Source organism: Aplysia californica, unplaced genomic scaffold, assembly GCF_000002075.1.
Source record: "Aplysia californica isolate F4 #8 unplaced genomic scaffold, AplCal3.0 scaffold00692, whole genome shotgun sequence".
Taxonomy (NCBI): domain Eukaryota; kingdom Metazoa; phylum Mollusca; class Gastropoda; order Aplysiida; family Aplysiidae; genus Aplysia; species Aplysia californica.
This window is the reverse complement of record NW_004797962.1, coordinates 122,520-145,647: the sequence shown is the minus strand read 5'-3', so window position 1 is coordinate 145,647 and position 23,128 is coordinate 122,520. Positions and strand designations below refer to the sequence as shown.

The window sequence follows — 23,128 nt, the reverse complement described above, 5'->3', positions numbered from 1 at the left end:
TTTCCCCTGGGCGAGGACTGCGCTGGTGGCTTTGTTGTATAGCTGTTGGATCATGTTGTAGTTCTTCATTGTTGCCCCTAATGCAACATGCCACCCAATGCTACATTCACTACATCACTCCTGGACCACTTTCATTGTTTTATTCAAGTGGTGGTTGACACAGTGCAGTTGCTAACTACAATATAACATGGATTGCTCAAATTCGTCGGGACCGGTCTCTGTAGGTCGGGGGATCCTCAGTTCGAGGGGTGCGTGAACAGTGCTATGGCATCGGCTGTGTCAGATAATCAAGAGAAACAGCAAAGATCGAGTCGGAGCAGAGGTTTTTCTTTTTTCAGCCATTGTCCTAGATCAGTTAGGTTAGGTCTATGCCTACTGATTTGAATTTGACAATTCAAGGTGCATTTTGTTTTAAGAGTGTAGATCTAGACCTTCTGTTTTCCATTCCAGTAGTGTGTAAATATAGTAGGCCAATGACTTTCAGTCGATTTTAATGCACCAATCATTCCTTTCATCGAAAGGGGGCCCAGCTAGTGTGTTATATTTTGTCTTCCTTCCAGTTCACCGGTTCTCTTTATGTCTCAGTAAACTATCCAAATACTCATGAACGGGTCATCATACTAAATGTATTTCACCCGCAATTACCCACCTCATCTTTTATGTTAAATCACACATAACATAGAATTTACCATAGGGCCCCTCTCCTCCTCCCCCCCCCCCACACACACATGTGCATAGAATTTACCAGAGGGCCCCTCCCCCCTCCCCACCCCTTTCATGCATAGAATTTACCAGAGGCCCCCTCTCCTCCACACATGCATAGCATCTACGAGAGACGTATGAAACTGAAGAGCCTACAAGAATGATACAATGCCAGATATATGTATCAAACATCTTAAGATTCAGCGCATGACTTTACCAGAGGGCCCCTCCCCTCCCCTCCCCTTTCATGCATAGAATTTACCAGAGGCCCCCTCTCCTCCACACATGCATAGCATCTACGAGAGACGTATGAAACTGAAGAGCCTACAAGAATGATACAATGCCAGATATATGTATCAAACTCAAAGTTCACAAAGTAGCCTACATTTAATTTATCTTATATTTTTTAATGATTTTTAAAAAATTCACTTCCATCTTTATTCTTTTACTCACATCAAGGAACATCCACACATATCAAAAGTGTAAAAATATGAAAATTAAAATTAAGATATGAAACTGAAGAGCTCAAAAGAATGATACAATTCGTTAAAATACACAGTACAATCTTAAGATTCAGCGCAATTATACATGTACGATCATTAAAACGCGCAGCGCAATCTCTGATCTGTAAATTGCGCGGAACATGTATATACCTATCGTCCTCTCTCGGTGTCAGGAAGTCTCACTCTCACCAATTGTCCAATCCGACAAAACACTTATTGAAACCTACAGAAGCCAAAGGGCTCGCTCACACTCAGATGATAGATGGTTCAGCAATGTTTAAAAAGTAAGAAAAGTTCTCCTACTTCTGGACAAATTGACTCGCAAGTTGCCATCTTTGCTCACTTTCATGTTCTCAGGCCTTTATTTTTTTTCTCTATACGGTACAATTGAATTTTTTTTGTCCCCGTCGTTTTATGCAAGAAAAATTCTGAAATTATGCAAACTGAGCCCAAAAATGTGAAATTATGAGATTCTGTTAATTTTAACAAAGAATGATAAAGGAAAATAATCATAAATTATGCAAAAAAGTGATATTTGGCAAAATTATAAGGGGTGCATAAAACCACGGGGACAGTTATTTTGACAAAATAGGAGGGCAGATTTCTCTTTCCGGATGTGGGTCGGGCTCTCCCCATTTTCTGTTTTTGCATTTTTGTATTTTAATTTTTGTGACATTTCAGAACTGACGATTGAAATATCAAAAGTATGTACCGCCCCGGCTGTTTTTTTGTATTGAATGTTTTGTTATTGACTTACATCATCCATAGTTGATCTCTCAGTGGGTACCATATCATGTGTGAAAGGATGCGTGTGGTTTAATTTTTCAAATTATGCTATACTGATACATGAAAGCATGTGAGGCATAATGGTGAAATCAGGCGCTTGTCAAAATAATGAAATCAAAGAAATAAGCGTTTTTCTGGCCCTTGAGCAATTTGTTGTAATTTTCTTTTATTGGCTCAACACCTTTTATTATATCCATATATAAAAACACATTTCTTCGTGGATTTTACTGAAAAACATTGATTAAAGGCACAAAAAATGTACGTTTTCAGTTTCCATTAGTGGCGGGCGGTTCCCGATAATTACAAACTAGGAATCGTAGGAATCGAGCTAGCTGTTAAGCGGAGATTTGCGCTATACAAATGTTATCTGTTATCATTATTTTAAATTTTTTTTTTAACGTCAATAGGGGAAACATTGTCTTCAACAGGTGACTGTAAGACTGTAGATTTCTTGTTGTACATCTCAGTGCTCTTGTTGAATTAAATGAATTTAAAATGTGAAACAACAGTGTTTGAAAGTGTGTTCACTGATTTCTTACAAACGGGTGCTTTTGCCGCCTCGATGCACATTGTTAGTGATCCAGTAGCATCTGAGCATTAACTCTTCTGCATGATGCCATTCTGTAATAATAGCTGCATGTCTGTTCTAATTGTTGTCTTCAGGAGTAGAGGCAATTATATGTGTGGGGTAGCTTGGGAAGAAAACATCCCCTCAAATCAGTTAGTTTTCTACAGAAAAACAGATGTTCCACTGTCTCTGACTGAGGGGTAGTCACTTAGTGGGCAGGCTGCAGACTGCTTTACTCCAATTCGGTTGAGATGTTGATTGAGGGGCACATGTTTTGTTTTAAGTTGGAAGATTAGGGATTGATCTTCCCTCCTCAACTCATTGATTGGATCTTTGACCAGTGGTTTATTCATGTGGCCATACATCATCCTTCCTGTCGTACCTGTGGCCCATTTGTTCATCCAGTCTTCCGTGAGGTTTGACTCAATCATTTGGCAGCAGAGGGGGTAATCAGTTTTAGTTTACTTTCAGTTGTATTGACCTCCTATCTACGAGTCATACCACATGACCTGCTTCTCTTCCTGATTTTACTTTTCTAGTTCATCAGATGGTGAAAGAAAAAAAAAACCCAAAAAAACCCTGAATTTTATTTTATGAACTAGTGTAGTGTAATTAACTTTTATTTTTGGTTTTAATGTAGGCACTTTACGCCCTCATTGACACAATTTAGATCATTTAAGAGACAAGCTTCCACCCTACCTGTCGTGGTCAAGACCAACCCAGGCTGAAAAGGATAAGACCCTGCTGAAGATTAGCGGTGTTACAAGGGAGTAACAAACACAAAAAAGAAGAAGAGATCAGGACAATAGATGTTTGATAGGAAAGAAGGAGCAAACCACACCAGAGCACCCGCCAACCACCCACTTACATAGTCCAGTAGTGTGCATGGAAAAAGCAAAACGAACAGTAATCTAAACACCGACACAATCAGGTCTGCCCCCCAACCAACTGGTTCCCCATACTATCAACCAACTCAAAAACAGCATGCACACTAACATAAACACAAATAAAGGTGGCTCCAAACTTAACCACACGTAAAAAAGTTGTTCCCGCATCCGATCGGGATATTGGGGATTGCATTGTTAGTGAGACAACTTCCTGGGCCTTCGGCATATTGTGGTAGGGTGGCCAGTTCCTTTCCACGCCGCCTTGACTTCCCCAACTCGAAGTCAGGTACCCATTACTGCTAGGTGGGCAGCAGGGGGCGAAAAAAACCTGTGTCTGAACCGGACTTTCTGCTTCGGAGACGAGCGCACTAACTGCTCCATCACCGCAACCTCTCACCACTTGTAGTAAGAGAAAAAAACTAAGAAAGAATCTTAGGATTACATCATTTTTTATTATAATACATTGTCCCCTCCCGCCCCAGCACATCAGATCACACTAACAACACAGCGTTGATGCAGCCATCATTTTCCGGATTGTTGGTCACTTGAGCGTATTTACCTGGAAAAGAAAACAGTTCATCATAATCACACAACAGTTCAAGGAAAGCCAATGCTGGTAAAAAGTTCCTCCAAATTAAATAAGTGTCATACAGAGCCTAACAGAGACCGAAACATTTATCTCGCAGATAAATACAGTAGACTTCTTAAATCAAAATCTGCGAGACTGCCAGATATTCTTTGGTTTAGAAAAGTAGCTCAAATAGAAGAGAAAAAAAATCAGGATCTTACTCATATATATATATATTCTTTCAGTTTATTACCGTACCATTTTTGGGTTAAACTTAATAAACTTGTTCCATTTAAGCAGACATTATAAGACAGTCGCTGCAGTGGAACCCACAGGGAGCACGAGGCAGGGCTAGGCCACGAGAAACATAGAGGAGATGTGTGGAAAGGAACATGAGAGAGATGAAGCTCACTTGGAACGAGCTGGGAAGGATGGCCGAGGACAGAGATAAATGGAAGAGTTTGTATGTGGCCTATACCCTGCCAGGGGTGAAAGGCATTGATGATGACGATGATTTAAGCAGACTTTACTATAAGAGGGAGCCTAGTTCAGTCAAAGACAGAGTACAAAAAAGGTCACTTAGTACTGGGACTGTCGAGACAACTGGAAGAAATAAGAAACATAACAAAACACAAGAGACTCTCCTTTACAAATTACAATACATCTCAAAAAAAGAACAAAATGGCAAAAGAACAGAACAATGGAAAAAAGCCTGTAAAAACATTACATATTGTCACTTTTAAGGACAAGCGAGCAAAGCCAGATTTCGGGGGGTTCCAGAAATCTTGACCTACACCAAAAGTATGCATTGTCCTACCTATAGAAGTTTTGATTTAGTGGTGTGTATATTTGTTTGTTTATAGAGAAAACTCTTCTTGTCTTTTAAAGAAACTGAACAAGGGGCAAAAAATTTACCTTCAATTTTCTCAAAACAGCATTTTTCGGGATAGCCCATTGTGCTTAAAAGCGACTATATGATATTGTATTTCCTTTATTCTGTCAGACAAGACTAGAAAACAGACAGCACAAGCTGTGACCCTCAGGTATTCAAAAACAAATTCCACATGAATTTAAATAGAAAAATTCTTTCCAGTACTGAGGCGGGGTGAATTATAATTGAAAATCAGTACTGAGCAATTTTGCCATCAATTTATGAAACAAAATCTCAATTATCTTCTGTAAAAAGTAAAATCAAAGTGTAAAAAAAAATTCAGATGGACAACACATCCAATGGAATCATCCTTGATACAGTGAATTTGTTTTCAAGCAAAGAAAGAAATGGGCATGGACTTAGCTGCCCTGATGTAGAAAATACATTCCTCTATGACTTGCATTATCAACTTACCCCACACAACTTTTCCAGAATGTGTAACAAGACCCAATTCACTGATGTTGACCTGGATTGCACGAAGAAAGAAATATTGAAAATTCAAAGTGGGAAATGAATGTTGAAAAGTGGGCTAATGGTCAGGACTTGGTGTGCAAGTTCCTAGCTATTTTTTATGTTTAAAAATAATTAGTTTATTCAAACTTTAAATGCACTCATTTTCACTTCAGGATCATCACACATAAAAGCTTATCCCAGATTGTAAATTTTCAATCCTCTTAGTTTAGTTTTAGTACAGTTCTTACGGCGCTGGCAACTGCATTAGGTCATATGAGCGCCAGAAGATTAGAGGTGTTACAAGAGAGTAACAAACATAAAAAAGAAGAAGGGGAGATAAGGACGATAGATGTTTGATAGGAAAGAAGGAGCAAACCACACCAGAGCACCCGTCAACCACCCACTTTCAATCCTCCTCTTCTCATTCCGCTGCACTACTCCAGTAGGGCCTACTACTGTTTTTCATATTTTGGGTTTCATGCCCCAATCAACAAAATTTAGATCTTTTAGGAGGCGGACTTCAACCCAGCTTGTGTGAGGGTCCACCCAGACAGAGAGGGATACAAGGTCCAAGCAGAAAGACTGAGAGACTCAATAAACTTTATCCCTGCACTGGAGTTGAATTCAGATATCGCGTGTGCCATGGCAAATCAAGTAACAGCTACATCACATCTTTGAGTCCGTCTCTACCAAAACAGACCCATATCACAGTAGCACTGTCTTTCTCCGAAGCTTAAAAAGGCTTAGGAATTCAATGAAATCTAAATTTATTGGAACAAAATCCACACAGTACTATAGATCCATTTACCTCACAGACCCATTACTGACCTAATAAAAGAGACACTTGCTTTTGGTAAGTGCAGGCTTGTTGCATAATAGACCAACAGTAGAAATTGCCAAATACAGCCACCATTTATCGAGGGAAAAATGGTTGTCTTCGGAAGATGGACCGCCTTGGGACAGTGTCATCAGAATATAGACAAAAAGCTAGAGGGGGGAAGTGGTCATTTGCAAAGGAAATTCTCTTGGACAGGTAGCAGTTAGAGCATATATTCAACTGTATACATTATAAATGCTCAAACTCTTATTTACTTTTCTGATCCAGCAGCCATCTTAGTTGTAGCCCTTCGTCTTTATATGGCAATGAATTTACAGGGTTTTTTTTATCAGTTGTGTTTTCTCGCTATATAAAGTATTTTCCGAGATCTGGAAAAATCAAAGCAAGCAATTATAACGCCATCTTACTTCTATGACTGTTCCCTTGGTGATGACACCTAGACTTGTGTACATTGTAGAGCTAGGGTTTTTCTTCACGCCAATGATGGGCAAAAAGAAGGAAGCTTTCAGTTCTGGATGCGTGACGTTTGCTTTCTTGAAACGGAGACCCTGCAGAGACAGCAAAGTTGAGAGAAATTCAGTGCACAACATCATTTTTTAAACAACACCATAAAGAAACAAACTTCTTTAGTTTTAGTAAGTGTTTTACTGCACTTGCAACACAATAAGGTCATATAAGTGCCAAAGTTTAGAGGTTTTACAAGAGAGTAACAAACACAAAAAAGAAGGAGGTTTAGTTTAGTTTTAGTAAGAGTTTTACGGCACTTGCAACACAAGAAGGTCATATAAGCGCCGAAGATTAGAGATGTTACAAGAGAGTAACAAACAAAAAAAAAGGAGGAGGAGAGACAAGGACGACAGATGTTTGATAGGAAAGAAGGAGCAAACCACACCAGAGCATCCGCCAACCACCCACAAACAAACTTCAAAACTTGTCCACCGAATCAGAGAAAAGAGAAGCAGACTGACACAGTAACACCTGTTTAGAGCAGGGAAAAAAGCAAAGCAGACAAACAAAAAGAAAAAAAAAAAGGTAGTGGCACCTACCAGTGGTGCCCTGCAACCACCCGGTACTTCACACATTGTTCTAGTTTTAGTAGACGTTTTACTGCGCTCGCAACAAGTAAGGTCATATGAGCGCCAGAAGAACAGAGGTGTTACAAGAGAGTAAAAAAACATTTTAAAAAAGAAGGGGAGATAAGGGCGATAGATGCTTTATAGGAAAGAAAAAGCAAACCACGCCAGAGCACCCGCCAAACCACCCACTTCACACTTTGTAGATTGAAACAAAATATTAGTAGTATGAAGTGACCGTCTCCCCATTCAAAAACTTGCGGAGTTACTCGCTTCCCACATTCAACACAAACAGACAATGCAAATTTACTTTGAATGAAAGGAAACAATATGACGCAGAAACCCCAAACGCCAGTCATGACCAAAAAAAAATAATGTAGCCTACAACAATCTTCATGAAAAAAAATTATCAAGATAAGATTTTCAAAGAGAACCCATACAACAATAGACCAAGTCATGGATGAAGTAGTTAACCCTATCTGTACGCACTGGGGTCATTTTGTGCCCAGGGTGTATTCTTCACATTTTAGAATACTTCTAGTACAAAGATCTCTTTGAAACTTTCAGTATTTCTCAAAAAATCATTTTGACAGACTGCTATGCAAATCATACGGATCAGATTGACTAGTAAATTTCCTCTTTGGAAAGTGCTGGCACAGAGTTCCCCCACATCGTATGGATATGATAGTAAAACATGGTGTACGGATAGAGTTAAAAAACAATCCTATACAAATAAACTTTTCAAATGCTTCGGATTACAAGATAGCTTCTACGGAAGTGTAAATCTGACAGGTGTCTATTTAGAGACACAAATGTGCTCATCATTGAAAGATTTTACCACCAGAATCTCAGTTAGTTTTAGTTTTAGTAGAGGTTTTACGGCAACTCCATAAGGTCGTACGAGCGCCAGAAGATTAGAGGTGTTACAAGAGAGTAACAAACATAAAAAAGAAGAATTGGAGATAAGGATGATAGATGTTTGATAGGAAAGAAGAAGCAAACCACACCAGAGCACCCGCCAGCCACCCATCCAGAATCTCAGGTTTACAGAATATTTTACAATGTGTGGGAACAATCGAATGAGCTCTGGAAAAAAAGTTTGTTTTTTGCTTTAGTAGAGGTTTTACGGCGCTCGCAACTGCACAAGGTCATATGAGCGCCAAAGGGTGGATGTCAACAGAAAAGTCCTTACAGGGAATCAGACATACTCTGCTCACCTCTCCAGCTTCAACAGCACAAAGTCTGCTTCAACAATCAAGGCACACCGGAAATAACGGGTCACAAGAATGTGACAAACATACAAAAGAAGTAGAGGGAAAAAAGACGATAGTAAAGATTTGGAAAGAAAAAGCAGCATTTCCCTGTTGCAGTTCAGGCACAGTTATGAGCATGACATTGATGAATCAGCCCATTTACAATTACAATTCTACTGTACATAAGAACATGGTTAATGCCCCCCCCTTTGGGAATGACCTAAAGACACTTCAGTCAGTAGCACTGCCGCGGGGGGTGGACAAAATGGGACAATTTGAGCAAAAACTTGATCATACTTACCATTGGTCTAATAAACCTCTCAAATTTGACAGGCTTTCTTGTGAACCCTTCTCCCACGTAAGTCACCTTGGTAACCATGCGTTTCCATCCCTTTCCTAGAACAGAGTAGCATAAAGTGAATTATTCCAATGAAAATGATAACAACATTCCAATAGCTGCATAGCAAAAACTGTGTACTGACAATGTTTACGGGATCTAAACCCAAAAGAAAACAACATTTCATCTAACCATAGTGCACACATGCTTTCTGGCTCATTCATCATCTAATCCTTCTTCTGACCTTCACCCTTCCAAGTCATTCTGATCTAAAAACTCTTTTTTTTGTAAGAGTTTTACGGCACTTGCAACACAATTAGGTCATATAGGTGTCGAAGATTAGAGGTGTTACAAAGGAGTAACAAACACAAAAAAGAAGGAGGGGAGATAAAGACAAAGATGTTTGATAGGAAAGAAAGGGCAAACCACACCAGAGCACCCGCCAAATACCCACCTAAAAACTTTACATACGTAACTGTAGGTCAAGTGAAACCGTAGAGTGTTCAATATCATTACTATACTATAACTTAAGTTACCATACCACCAAATAAAAAAAACAAGCATGATTTGTCTCTTTTTTAGTATTTGAATACTTTTTTACCACAACATTATCATGACAATGAACAAGCAAGATCATGTAACAGAACAGATTGTGTGTAACAGACAAAATTCTTCAAATTAGGAAAGTATCCAAAATTCCTTTGCTACTGGGAGAAAATCTATCACCCTACAGCCACAGTACTCAAAAGTACACCCATTATTGATCCACCAGAACTTGTCCCGCACTTCAAAAGTGGAATCAACCTTGCTGACAAGCAGGGTTCATAATGAGCCGGATATTTTTTTTTCCCCAAGACTTTTCAAGACCAGATTTCTTTTTTCCAAGACAATTAAAGTGTCATTTTGGTAGAAATTTTTCATTCAACATGTAAAAATACATGGCGGTACACTTCAAAATGCGTAAAGTCGAAGCCTTCCAAACTTCGAGGAAACATTTTTACAATAGATCTAATTTAAAATTTGTTTTTCCAAGACTTTTTCAAGAATTTTGCCAATTTCCCAAAATTCTAAGAATTTTCAATGTCTTGGAAAACAAAAACAAAATTCCAAGACTTTTCCAGTTCTCCAAGACCCCTAGGAACCCTGTCAAATGTCGGCCAACTAAACTGGCACAAGGACCAACACATCCAGCGCCCACAATCACGACGGCCTAACAGCAAAACATATTTTACTTCTTAAATTCATGGAAATAGAAGAGTATTTTCAGTTAGGGGGGAGGGGACAAAAATGTCATTACCCCGGTAAACTCACGTTTTGTTTTCCCAGTCTTGACAACTTTGAACACTTCAGCCTCAGACACGCCTTTCACCTTGGGGATGGGCACGTTCCACTTGCCCTGATCAAACAGAAACAATTCCAATGCTCAAAAAGATCAAATGTGATTCCGATGAGGTTTTTTTTTTTAGTAAGAGTTTTACGGCACTTGGAACACAATAAGATCAAATAAATGCCGAAGATTAGAGGTGTTACAACAGAGTAAAAAACATAAAAAAGAAGGAGGACAGATCAGGATGACAGATGTCTGATGTGAAAGAAGGAGCAAACCACACCAGAGCACCCGCCAACCACCCACTGATGAGGAGTTTGTGAGTTTTAGGGAAACAGAAGCACATGACAACACAAGAGCAGTCATTTAGCACTGGTGACAAAGCAAGACGTACAGACAGAAAGAAAGAGCAAAATTAAGGAAGTATAAACCAACAAGCAGCAATGAGGAGGTACATTCTTGTTGAATTATATTACAGAAACTTCTGTAGGGTGGTCATCTTTGAAGAAAAATTTCCTTCAAAAAGGTAACTCCATCTTGTCATACCTTTGAGCCCTGTAACTTTTCCAATTATGAACAGATTTTTTAAAAGTTTCTAATAATTCTAAGCATAATGCTTAGAGAAGCAAGCTCTTTCTTTTTAGTTTTAGTAGAGGTTTTTCGGCGCTCGCAACAGCATATGGTCATATGAGTGCCAGAAGATTAGAGGTGTTACAAGAGAGTAACAAACATAAAAAAGAAGGAGAGGAAAAAGGACGAAAGATGTTCAATAGGAAACAGGAAGCAAACCACACCAGAGCACCCGCCCACCACCCACAGCAAGCTCTTTCTGAGGCATCAAACTAAAAAGGGCTTAAGTGAAAAGTGATCCCTTTTTCTCCATTGGTAATGCTATACTCTGCTATGCGTATCACTAAAACCAGCACTCACCGCTTTTTCTTTACGTTTCTGTTTTATAGTGTTGGAAAGAACCTTGGCTCTGATCTGATTCTCACGCTCCAACAAATAGCTGGGATTGCCAAACTGTGAGTCGTTGTCTGCAGACTTCTGTTTCGTCTTTTTCTCTTCATGCATCTTGATACTGGAAAAATGTAAATTTGACAGGTGTAAAGAAAAAAAATTTTTTTTTTAACCTAGCAAATTATTTAATACCTTTTCAATACTTATTTGAGCTTCAATAATTATTAATATAATAGCATATTAACAAATTCCTGTAGTCACAACGAACTAAATGTCAGCATGTAACACAACCTGCAAGTTAGAGAACAAGAAAGAGAAATGCCTTTCTAGCATCATTCTTAAAAAGGCACACAGGATATTGTGATAAGCATCATTCTACCAAACGCATCAACTCAAATGACCAAAAAAAAATCTAACTTGTGTTAAAATGATTCTATACGCACAGGTGTAAGATGCTCAGGGCAGGAAAAAGGGTTTACATTAAGTACTAAGTCACATATCAGGATAAAAATAACAGAGAAAAATCTCATTTACAAAAATTTAAGACAACAGAAGGCATTGCCTTCATCATTTATCCACAAGTAACCCAGAGAAATGTTAACACTCCTGGGAGCAATAATTAATGAGCATTTACCATAGTTTACGTACAAATGTATTTTATCCAATCATATATCTTCTTCTTAGCTTTTCCAGTAACAGGACGTTGCTTCTCTGACCTTCCTGCTATAAAACACTCTGCTCTTGTCAGACATTGCGACTGTTATGGTTCCAAGGCAGGTTGCTAGGTCCACTTCTTTTCTTCTATTTAGGGCCTCCCCCTTCTTCAAAGTATGACAAGATCTATCTATGCTTCCAGAATATGTGTCTAAGTGAATCATGGTATTTGATACGATATAAGAATATATTCAGTTTCATAACTACGGGTAAAAACATCAAACTCTTAACAGACAGTCAGTTTGTTACCCGACTGCATTTTTAAATCATGGGCATTCTTCGGTCCAACAATTTTGTGATCAAAATTCATCAAAAGCACCTTAAATTCTTTTTTTTTTAAATCAAGAAAGGTACTCACGTCTTTTTCATCTGTACTTTCTCTGCATGTCTCTTCTTGTTGTACAACTTTGCTTTGATTCCTCTTAACTTTTTCGCCTTCACGGCCATTTCATGGGGTCTTCTACCCTCCTTTTTACGCCTGAAAGTCAGATAAAATGTGTGATTTTCATTGAAGAAAAAAAAAAAAACAGTTTCTACCCAGTCATTTAAAATTCTGCATAAAATCATATTTCTAAATGAGCAAATGGACAGTACAATGAGGCAGAAATATATATTTTTTTAAACAAACAAAAAATTGCAAAAAGTTTATCAGATCATCTCCGTAACCCCTCTGTTGTCAAGGGCTATGCATTCTACTGTGGGCCCAGAATTTCAGCTAAGATAGTTAGCCAAGACATCAACGGACTCTGTTTCAGCGGACTCGCTGTCTGGATCTGGCCCTCTCATGTTCGGACCTGGGGTCTTCGATAGCGCCATCTTCCTCATCCCCATTATTGGTCACTTTTTTAAGGACAAGCGGGCTAACCCAGATTTTGGAGGGTTTCCAGAAATCTTTACCTACACCAAAAGTGGGCATTGCCCTACCTGCAGGAGAAAGTTTGGTTTCATTGGAGTGTATATTTGTTTGGTTATAGAGGAAACTCTCCTTGTCTTTTAAAGAAACTGAACAAGGGGAAAAACTTTACATTCGCTTTTCTCAAAACAGCATTTTTCGGGATAGCCCAATTGTGCTTAACAGCCATCAATTTTAAACAACTTGCAATTTTAAGTCAAAAAGTGAAATTTTTCGCTTTATTAAACTCACTTTGATATTATGTTTCACAAGAGAACACTTTCATAGAAACAAATCCTGTTTTATTTTAAATTTGTTACAAATGTGCACATTTTTGTTCTCCTAAATGTAAATCAACACTGTGCTTGTAGTTAAATCTCTGTGTAGAAACAATAGAGCCAGGTGATTAGTGGGACATACATTCATTACTGGCAACTAGGAAAAGAAAACTTTGTCAACTTTCATGACACAAAGCTAGAAAATGGGGCAACAAAAGGGCTTTAAAGAAAAAATACGTAACAAAGTTTACTTGGGTAAACATTTACAATGACCAAGGTTTAGATGTAAGAGGGGTAAAAACCATAATTTGTCAAAAATATATATATATGTGAGGCATTGTGATGAAATCAAGCGCTCATGCATCAAAATAATGAAATCGAAGAAACTGGCGTTTTCCTGTCCGCTTGGCAGTTTTTACCTTTTTTTTTGACTCAACACCTTTAAGGTCCATTTAAAAACACCTGTTTGGATTTTACTGAAAAATGTTGAGTTAAAGCACAAAAATGTAAATTTGCAGTTTCTAAGGACTGTCAAGCTTTGGAAGTCGCCAAACCTTTAAAGTGATACCAGTAACTCCACATGTCCAAAAACTGACAAGCGCCAGATTCCACTGTGTCGAGACACATATATAGAAACAACAAAAATTACATCGTTGAAGTTTACACATCAAAACACTTACTTTTTCTCTTCATAATCCAAACGCCTGCCATGGCGTTTTGTATGAAGCTCGATGTACTCGTTCTGAGGCTGAAAAAGAAAACCACAATAGTCATACAGAGTCACATCAGTTAACAAGTCTTTAGTTTTAGTAGAGGTTTTACGGCACTCGCAACTGCATAAGGTCATATGAGCACCAGAAGATTAGAGGTGTTACAAGAGAGTAACAAACATACATAAAAAAAGAAGGGGAGATAAGGACGATAGATGTTTGATAGGAAAGAAGAAGCAAACCACACCAGAGCACCCGCCAACCACCCACATTAACAAGTCTGTTTTACAACAAGAAGTAAACAGTTACAATAGGTCCAAAACCACAACAACGTGTGGATATAAACAATCAATAATTTGATTTTAACAAAGAATAAAATTGCAGTACAAATAAGGCTACAAATTAGTACTACAAAAAAATTGATACATGATAATGATTATGATAGCAATGATAGTAATCGCATGGCATAGCCTAGCCTACACGTAGCCTACGGTAGATTTAATTTCATGAAGCTACAGAGAGCACCTAGCACACCTCCATGATTGGCCCACATATTGATGACGTATTTCCGCCATCGATTTTTTGTCGTCTTCCCCAAAAGTACTCGAATGTCAATATTGACTTTAATACTCGGTATCGATATTTCATTCGGAAAAGAGCGAGAGGTGACTGTCTGCAATTCTTTCGTCCGCAAAGCAGGCGATCGATAGAATCTAACAAATGCGACGCTACACTGTCTACAATTGGGGTCAAACCAGGACTGGGGAACTGGAAGGGGAAGAGAGAGGCGAATGCTGTGCTGTCGGCTATTTTTCAGTTTCAAAACAAACAGTGGAATGTGAAAAATAACAAGATCATGAACTGATGGCAATTGAATTGGGGCTTAACCCTGAGTAGGGCAAGCATGAACGAACTGATAATACAATAGCAATTGAATTGGGATATACCCAGAGTAATAATTTAAGAATGATGGATAATAGTTGATTAGGAGCCCTTGGTTCACAGCTTGACCATTGACAATTTACTATTCTCCGATTTTGGGCCCAGTTCTCTCTTCGCCTTTTTAAATTTCCTTCTTCAGCATTACTAACGGCCAAAACCGGAGGTATTATAAATAGACATAGGCCGGCCCAACCAAAGTCTCTGGCCCAACACCACGCGGCTAACTTTTGGGTGCTTTTTCGGCAGTTCCCAACCCCCTTATTTGAGCCTACATCTAGACCTATACATTTAATGCGCGGCGAGTTAAGATATCAAACCTAAAATTACTAACAACTGCAAAACATTAAATTACTGTAAAATTCAGGGGGTCATGCCCCCCTGAAACCCCCCACCATTTTTTATTAAGGCACAGGCTTTGAGCCCCACGGAAACCCCCCTACTGTTGGGGCCAAAACCAGCCAATGACAATTGCGGGGAGGGAACTACCGAAAAAGCGCCAACTTTTGTGCTATAAAATATCATTTTTTTTGCCATTGTTAAGATTCCCGCATTTAATTCCGATGTGCGATTTGTTTCATAGCCTCAGGAATATTTCGCTTTTGTCCCTAGATCTAGAATCTAACCCTAACCCTGAAAAACACATCAGAATTCAATTAATCGCGGGAATCTCATAAAATCGCCCATTTTTTTCTGTTTTTGTCAATTTGATCACTAGATCTAGACCTAGACTACACCGATAGAAAGTATTCAGAATTTAGGAAAAACAGGTCTTGTTTCACACCGGGTGACAATAGCCACCGCTGGCAGGTTTCACCCGGGATGAGAGATCAATTGTATTTTTATTCTCACTAATCTCACCCGGGGAGAGAATAGCTGTTGGGCTCGATCTGTCAATTTGCGCAATCCATCAACCGCGTAGCGCGTTTGGTTGATCAAGGAAACGTGCGACAATCCATCGATTCTGTTGATCAGCGGATCGAGCAGCGTTTTTTGTCGATCCTTGAAATATATACTTACTGCGCATTCTGTTGATAAACTATGATAATGAAGTGAATTTTTAAAAAAGAAAATTGGTTTACTGAGCACGTCAGTCTTTGAGTTTGAGCATCCAAGAAGAGTTGTGAGATGAACTTACTTAAAATGTTGACGGTTGAGTGAGGCAGATAAATTGACACGACGTTTTAAAAATCGAGCACCTGCACTCAGTATTTGGACGGATGTGACTGGCTGCGTACTTCACATGGTATTCCAAATACGGTCAAGATTTAATGGCTTGTGATAAATTGTTGTGTGTTGATTAAACATTTATTATATACAAGTATTGTTTTCTTTATTGTTTCCTTGAACAAGAGCACCTTGAGTTTGAGCACAACCAACCACTCCATAATGAATAAGTGTTCGGAGTGATACTCACCGACCTATAAGTATAGAGGCCTAACCCTGATTGCACTCTCATTAGATCTACCCAATAGCAGTGTCAAAGTACACGATAACCGACAACTCAGGGTTTTTCCACCACCACTACAGCATCACCATTACTTCTACCACCATTTGTCTTTCCACATGTTTAATTTGATTTTGTTGAGTGTTGAGTTTTTCTGTAATTTATTTTTAAAATCACATCGCACTAAACCGACAGCCGTGGCCCCTTCCCAACACCTCTTCCCCCATAAGCCGAGAATGCGATCGCTACGCACAGTTTCATTGGTCGAAACAATTAACTTTGCCCCCGGCAAGGCAAGGTCAGCTCAACTTAGTTTTGTTCATACTATGACGATCGACGCAGGGAGGGTCAGTTTAGATAGATCTAGATCTAGATCTAGATCTAGTCGCTGGATATTAAAGCTCACGTCTCAATTGTTTTCATTATAATCGAAAAAAATGTTAATAAATGCTGGAAATATTTAGAAACAAGGCACAAGGGTCGGAAGTTGGAACGGACATCACACTGGACTCAAATCAGAGTCCGAATATAATTTTTGTCTATTCGGACTCGAATTGTCACTTCGATTAGTTCGTTATAATAGACAACCCTGACTTCCAGTTACTTCCATTCAGTTTCGGTTTGACTTTGGAGAGTGAAACTAAATTACACACTGGACGACATCAAAACATAACAAAACTAAAACTCAGGGGAAACGGATTGACAAAAAGCGCTGCGCGCTGCGCGATCTGCTAATCAACACAATGCGCAACAATCGATGGATTGTCGCGCGTTTCCTTGATCAACCAAATGCGCAGCGGTCGATGGATCGCGCAAATCGACAGATCGCGCCCAACATAGCCACTTCCCCAAGCCAAGAAAGAAGAATCACTATTTATTATTCACTGCCATTGCTGAGATGCTGAGAAGGAAGCTGAAAGTCTGAAAGGGAATAAAGCTTTGGGAGGCCTCTAACCCTATACCACACTCCCTGTAAGATGGATTATATGGTACTCCTCATATAAATCCTAAAAGCATTTTTCGAACAATAACATTACACGAGTAACAAGTAAAATAAATGCAGCAATTTCTGATTCCAACCTACCATGTTGGGACAATGTTGTGGAAAGGCAGAATTGCAATTTCCGGTGACACAATTGCTTTTCTTCGTATATCTATTTTTCGCAATATTTCTTTTCAATGTTTCTTTCTAAAGTGTTCTTCTTTCTCGTATCCAGAGCTAGATAAAACTATTTCGCACAATAAAACACAGTCAATATAGAAACTAAGAGCATTAATATCTCTCTTGGTTGGCACAGTGATCATCATTAGCCCAAAAGCATCGTGATTTTAACATAACGAGTCAAAGATTCGGTCAAAGTTTGTGCGGGAATTCACATAACTTATAAATAGCATTGCCATTTTGCATTCACAGTTTTCAAAAACTGTAGGCCTACTTTTTTGTGTTTTGTAATCGTAGCACGTGTCACGACTATTTTGGTAATTGATAGCACGTGTCGCGTGTGTTGACTGGAACATTATACGTGGACCCACTCGCAGACCATCTGCTTTTGAGAACGAACCACCTTGCCTGATGAATAATATCATAGTTGGCGTGGGTGTAATCAAGATCATTTTCAAAATTATTCTAAATTGACTAGATCTACGACCTGGAGTGAAAGAAATCACGGTTGAAAAAAAAATAAGATGGCTTTAAAGGGGACCGAAGTGTCTCGAAGAACAAGTAGGCCTATGGTATTCTTCCCTCTTCAAAAAACACATGAAATACTTCAAATGAGGGAGAGAGAGAGAGAGAGAGAGAGAGAGAAAGACAGAGAGACAGAGACAGACAGACAGATAGACAGACAGACAGGGAAAAAGCGAGAGACAGAGAGAAAGAGAGAGACCGACAGAGAGGAGGGGGAGGGGGAGAGAGAGAGAAAGAGACAGTGAGAGAGAGAGAGAGAGAGATCCCATCATATTACTAGCTTTTACTTTTTTATTTTCTGCTGCCGTTGAGTGTTGGGAGGGGTGGGGGTGCAGTTGTCTATGGTAGGGCGACTCTGCAGTTCTTTCAAATTTAGACGTAGTTTGTCAGGGTTCCTTTGACTCCTTTAATCCGTCTTTCTACCTCCCCTGACTCCTCACATTTTATTGATTGCATTGAAGAAACGAAACGAAACTTCTACAAACTGGAATACCACCAGAAATAAAATTCATAGAGCGTCAATTAGAGTCAAATGGTTTGGATATCTAACCAGTATGCCCCAGAAGCACCTAGTGGCTAGAACTTACAACACCCAAGAATCCGGCTTCAAATCAAGAGGAAGACCAATAAAGACCTGGCTGGATATGGGGATAAAAAGGTCCTGGAACAACATAAAATATTAGATCTATCTATCACAGACGCTGCACACCTAGCACAGGACCGAAACTTGCACCTCCCCTCGACATCCTAAGGATACCAGAGGAAGGAAAAAGTAAAATTAAGTAAGTGAATAGACATTAGCTTAGAAGCTGACACATAGCATCCATGATAGATGGCTCAGGATTTCTATGCCAAAGCAACCAGGACTATATTCACCCAAGAAAGTATCATCGTGGCAGAGCTAAATCTATAATATACTGGTTCCACAGTTCCACTCTTGGGCTAAAGTCTGCCAAGGCTGACTTGTCCCTTCGACAACACCCCATGTTTTAATTATAACTGTTACTACTGTTACTTTTGCGACACCGGACGTTATAACGGTTTATACTAAGTTTATAGCCTATTACTTTGCCTTGTCTTTCACTCCATTTACATATATAGGCCTATGTCAGAAAAAAAAAATCAGAGTTATGACTTTCCTTATAAAGATGTCTGTTCGTTCTGACGAACGATCGACTTTGGTGGAGAGTATGGTAAGTGAATACATTATGTGCCACGTATTTCAAATGGTACTGAGAATCGTCCTTATCTTTTTTACCCTGCTGTGGGGAGGGGCCTGGCAACCAGATGCCAGCGCGACCCGTTTACCCACTGACCTAGTTGCGCCTTCGCAATTTTAGTTTTTCTGTCAGAAAATGAAAATAGCGTTGCATCATTTATGATAATGATACGGGTCACACCATGGAACACACCACCAAGACGAGGGGTCAGGCGAGAGATGCGTTCATCCTATCCTAGTTAGGCTACTTGCTATTCGTCTGTATCGGGGTTGATCTCTTGTTTTTATTGTGTAGGCCTAGATTCTACACAAATAAAACTTGACGCATGAGTGTACCCTGCCATACCGATAAGAAAAGCTCTGAGTTTTGAGACAGTTGGCCTAGAGTTTAGCTTAGTAGGCCTAGGCTAGGACTGGCCAAGCTGTCACTGCTGAGACATAACAGCGTAGACCAATCATCTTTAAGCTGTGCAAAACGTAAACACGAGTCGAGTGTTTTCCACACACTGTTTTCTCTGCGGATTGTGGAAGATTCGTGTGAATTGTAATTAGATCTAGCCTAGGCTAAGCATCCTGGTCCTCTACCAGTCTGCGTTTTCATGAAACTATGAAACCTGGGCTAGCTGACTGAGTGGACACGAACGAATAAGGTGTGTATATATGCATGTGAAGCCTATTGGTTGCGTCTTATTTTATTTCAGAACAAGAGATCCAGATCTAGATCTAGATCTAGAATCTAGTATAGATCTATATATTCTAGATCTAGACTCTAGTCTAGATCTAAAAGTCAATAGATCTAGTATTAAGTAAGTATAATAGATCTAGATTCTAGATATAGATCTAGAATCTAATCTAGATCTAGATCTAGATCTACTCTAGATTTAGATCTAGAATCTAGTTTCTCTTTGCGTTATAACAAAAAGAAATGCACTCAATTAATGTAGGAAGAGGCTAGCCGTACTTAATGACGGCTAGACTGGCAGTCTAGCCGTACTTGCAGTCTAGCCGTACTTAAGTACGGCTAGACTCGCAGTCTAACCGTACTTATTCTTAATATGATGGCTAGACTGACCATTTACAAAAAATAGGCCTACTGAATTGTAAATATACATTTTTAGTGTGCAGTACCTAAAGTATTTGTATTTGAGACGAAACCAGGTACCTTAATGACAGGGCATGTATTTTAAACCTCCTGTTTTTTAATGTTAATAGGGCCTACTAAGATAAGTACGGCTAGACTGGCAGTCTAGCCGTACTTAAACGGGTAGACAGCCAGGCTAGCCGTACTTAAGGACGGCTAGACTGTCAGGCTAGCCGTACTTAATATTGATGGTTGAATTGTAAATGAAATTTTTAGTTCGCATTGCCTAAAGTATTTCTTTTTCAGACAAAACCAAAAGGTGCCTTACTGACTCGCATGTATTTGAACCTGAATAATTACTAAATCTAGATCTAATGAGACCTGTGTACTTTACAGTTGGGCCAAACCCAGATCTAAGTACGGCTAGACTGGCAGTCTAGCCGTACTTAAAAAGTACGGCTAGACTCTCAGTCTAGCCGTACTTAAGTACGGCTAGCCGCTTTGATTAAGGTATGATAATATATTTACACACACACACACACACACATTTATATTTATAACATGATACTAACATAGAGGTCTACTTCCAAACTGACCCTATTATTTTCAATAATAGAAAGCTTAAAAAGTAAATTATGTAAGCTTTAATTTTGTTGTTGTATTTTGATAACGGTCTTTCCAGGAAACTTGGAAATGAGTGCCTCTCATGCAGTCTGTCATATGGACAGCCGTGTTGTGAGTCCAAACGGCGTGGATGCCTCCAATTCAGCTGTACCAATGAATGGCAGTATTCCCCAACCAACAGAGATGATGGCGGCTGTGGAAAAAGAAAATGGGTGACTACCTCAGAGTTCTATAGATCCTTTTTTTGTCCTGGTAGAGCACCAGTTGTAAAGTTAAAATTTAGTCTTTTGTTTTCTCGTGTTTCCTGTAAAATTTGTGCGATACCAAATCTTGTAGGGGGCTCTCGTGGCCTAGAGGTTGAGGTGTTCGCCTCTCCTTAACGAGACGAAAAAAATTTTCTTATCTAAAATTGTCTCCTTTCACCTCTTCTACTCTCTACAATATTCTTTCATCTCCACTTTCTGCCCCCACCCCTTCACCTCCTTTGCCCCCTCCTCTGGGCTCCTGACTCTTTCTGCGGCCTTTCTACTGCTACTCCTTTGTTCTTTCTTACTGCTGTATTTCAGCCTCACCCCTGGTCTTATGGTAGGAAAGATCTACACCTTGCCTTTTCGACAGGGCAAAAAATCTCGGAGGTCCCATGTGCAAGTTGCTCACACGTTAAAGATCTCTTTGTGGTCTAAAATCGATAAGAGTAGGCTTCGGCTGCCACCCTGGCAAAATTGAAAATTCCCTGCCAACTGAAAATGTTTAATGTGTCCCGCGCCCTCATATGACCTTATTATGCAGTTGCGAGCTCCGTAAAATACTTACACCCCCCCCCCCCCCCCCCCCAAAAAAAAAATGGTTACCAAAATCTTGCATTATAACAATTTTGTTAGGCTACTTTTTAGATTTTGTTTAGGCTACTGGTCAGATTCTATTTGACATCCGTATGTGAATAAATTGAGCACAGGTAGTGGTAGGTGGAGTTCATGTCTTCAGATTCTCTCTGTTTTAATTAAATTTATGAGACTATTTAATTTTGTAATTTAATTTCAAAGTTTAAAGTATTGCAGACATCGAAAGATGAGCTGATTTGTTGAAACTTGATGTTGTAAATCTCCTTTTTATCTTATTATATATGCTTTTAGAACGCTTGCTGAAATGAGAAAGAACCTTTTCACTCTTATAATGTTTGTTGACCAGTTTTACAATTTGTTATTATTGTGGTACATACTATTATGTTGATAAGCTGGGGGGGTTTTAAGGCTACTTTTTCATACAAGTTAATAATTTTCTTGTCGTTTTGTTCCACATTACCATCTCAAGATGTGAATCCACCACCATACAGAAGGATGAACGTGGAAAAATGGGCCGCAATTCATTAAAACAAGATATGCAAGAATTGTATGAAAGTGTCACAGATCCAATCGAAAAGACAGATTCAGATGTCAAGGACTTTTTTAAGGTTCAAATTGATTTCTTCCTTTTAATGTCATTGTTACTTACTCTCTTGTCACACCTCTAATCTTCGGCACTTATATATGACCTTATTGTGTTGCAAGTGCCGTAAAACTCTTATCCCCCCCCCCCGGGGCAGTGCCACTGACTGAAGTGTCTTTAGGCCATTCCCAAAGGGGGGACATTTCTCGTTCAAGATTAGTAGAATTGTAAATGGGCTGACTCATGTCACGCTCATAACTGTGCCTGATCTACAACAGGGAACTGCTGCTTTTTCTTTCCTGCTCCTAACTATTGTCATTTTCCTCTACTTTTTTTTTGTATGTTTGTCACTCTCTTGTGACCTGCTATTTCCGGGGTGCCTTGATAGTCGAAGCAGACCTTGTGCTGTTGAAGCTAGAGAGGTGAGCAGTCTAATTCCCTGTAAAGACTTCTCTGTTGACACCCATCCCTTGGCGCTCATATGACCTTATGCAGTTGCCGCTTGCGAGCACTGTAAAACCCTCTACTGTAAAAAAAAAACTTGTACAAAAACTAAAACTCACTACATTCAGATTTGTAAAGACTTTATTGTGGGTGGTTGGCGGGTGCTCTGGTGTGGTTTGCTCCTTCTTGCCTATATATCTATCTAACATCTATTGTCCTTATCTCTCCTCCTTCTCTTTTGTGTTTGTTACTCTCTTGTAACACCTCTAGTCTTTGGCACTTAATGTGACCCAATTGTGTTGCCAGTGCTATAAAATGCTAACTAAAACAAAGACTCTTAATTTTCCAAGTGAAATTCTCTAACTGTAGTAACACCATTGTTAGGAAAAGTTTGAACGTATAGGGAATGAGTTTGCAGGGAATTATTCTGTCCTTTTAATTTTGAGATCTTGATTTAAATTCTCTCTCTCTCTCTCTCTCTC

General features: G+C 39.2%; 2 protein-coding genes across 2 annotated transcripts in view; one reads left to right on the top strand and one right to left on the bottom strand.

Annotated features, from left to right (window-relative positions):
• Positions 1 to 3,880: 3,880 nt before the first annotated feature.
• Positions 3,881 to 17,261, bottom strand: LOC100533445 (TGF beta-inducible nuclear protein; the record flags this gene model as incomplete). The annotated part of the gene is given in 9 exon segments (NM_001204722.1): positions 3,881 to 4,005; positions 5,360 to 5,411; positions 6,644 to 6,784; positions 8,864 to 8,958; positions 10,211 to 10,295; positions 11,157 to 11,307; positions 12,259 to 12,378; positions 13,751 to 13,818; positions 17,251 to 17,261. Coding segments are annotated over 9 exon segments (783 nt in total). The 3' UTR covers positions 3,881 to 3,937.
• Positions 17,262 to 19,250: 1,989 nt separating this feature from the next.
• LOC101846918 (glycerophosphocholine acyltransferase 1) overlaps positions 19,251 to 23,128 on the top strand; it is a 16,734-nt gene continuing 12,856 nt past the window's right edge. Inside the window, exons 1-3 of the mRNA XM_005108475.3 lie at positions 19,251 to 19,722; positions 20,836 to 20,989; positions 22,089 to 22,227. Of these exons, the coding sequence (XP_005108532.1) occupies positions 20,847 to 20,989; positions 22,089 to 22,227 (282 nt within the window). The 5' untranslated portion in view covers positions 19,251 to 19,722; positions 20,836 to 20,846. The remainder of the gene's footprint in view (positions 19,723 to 20,835; positions 20,990 to 22,088; positions 22,228 to 23,128) is intronic.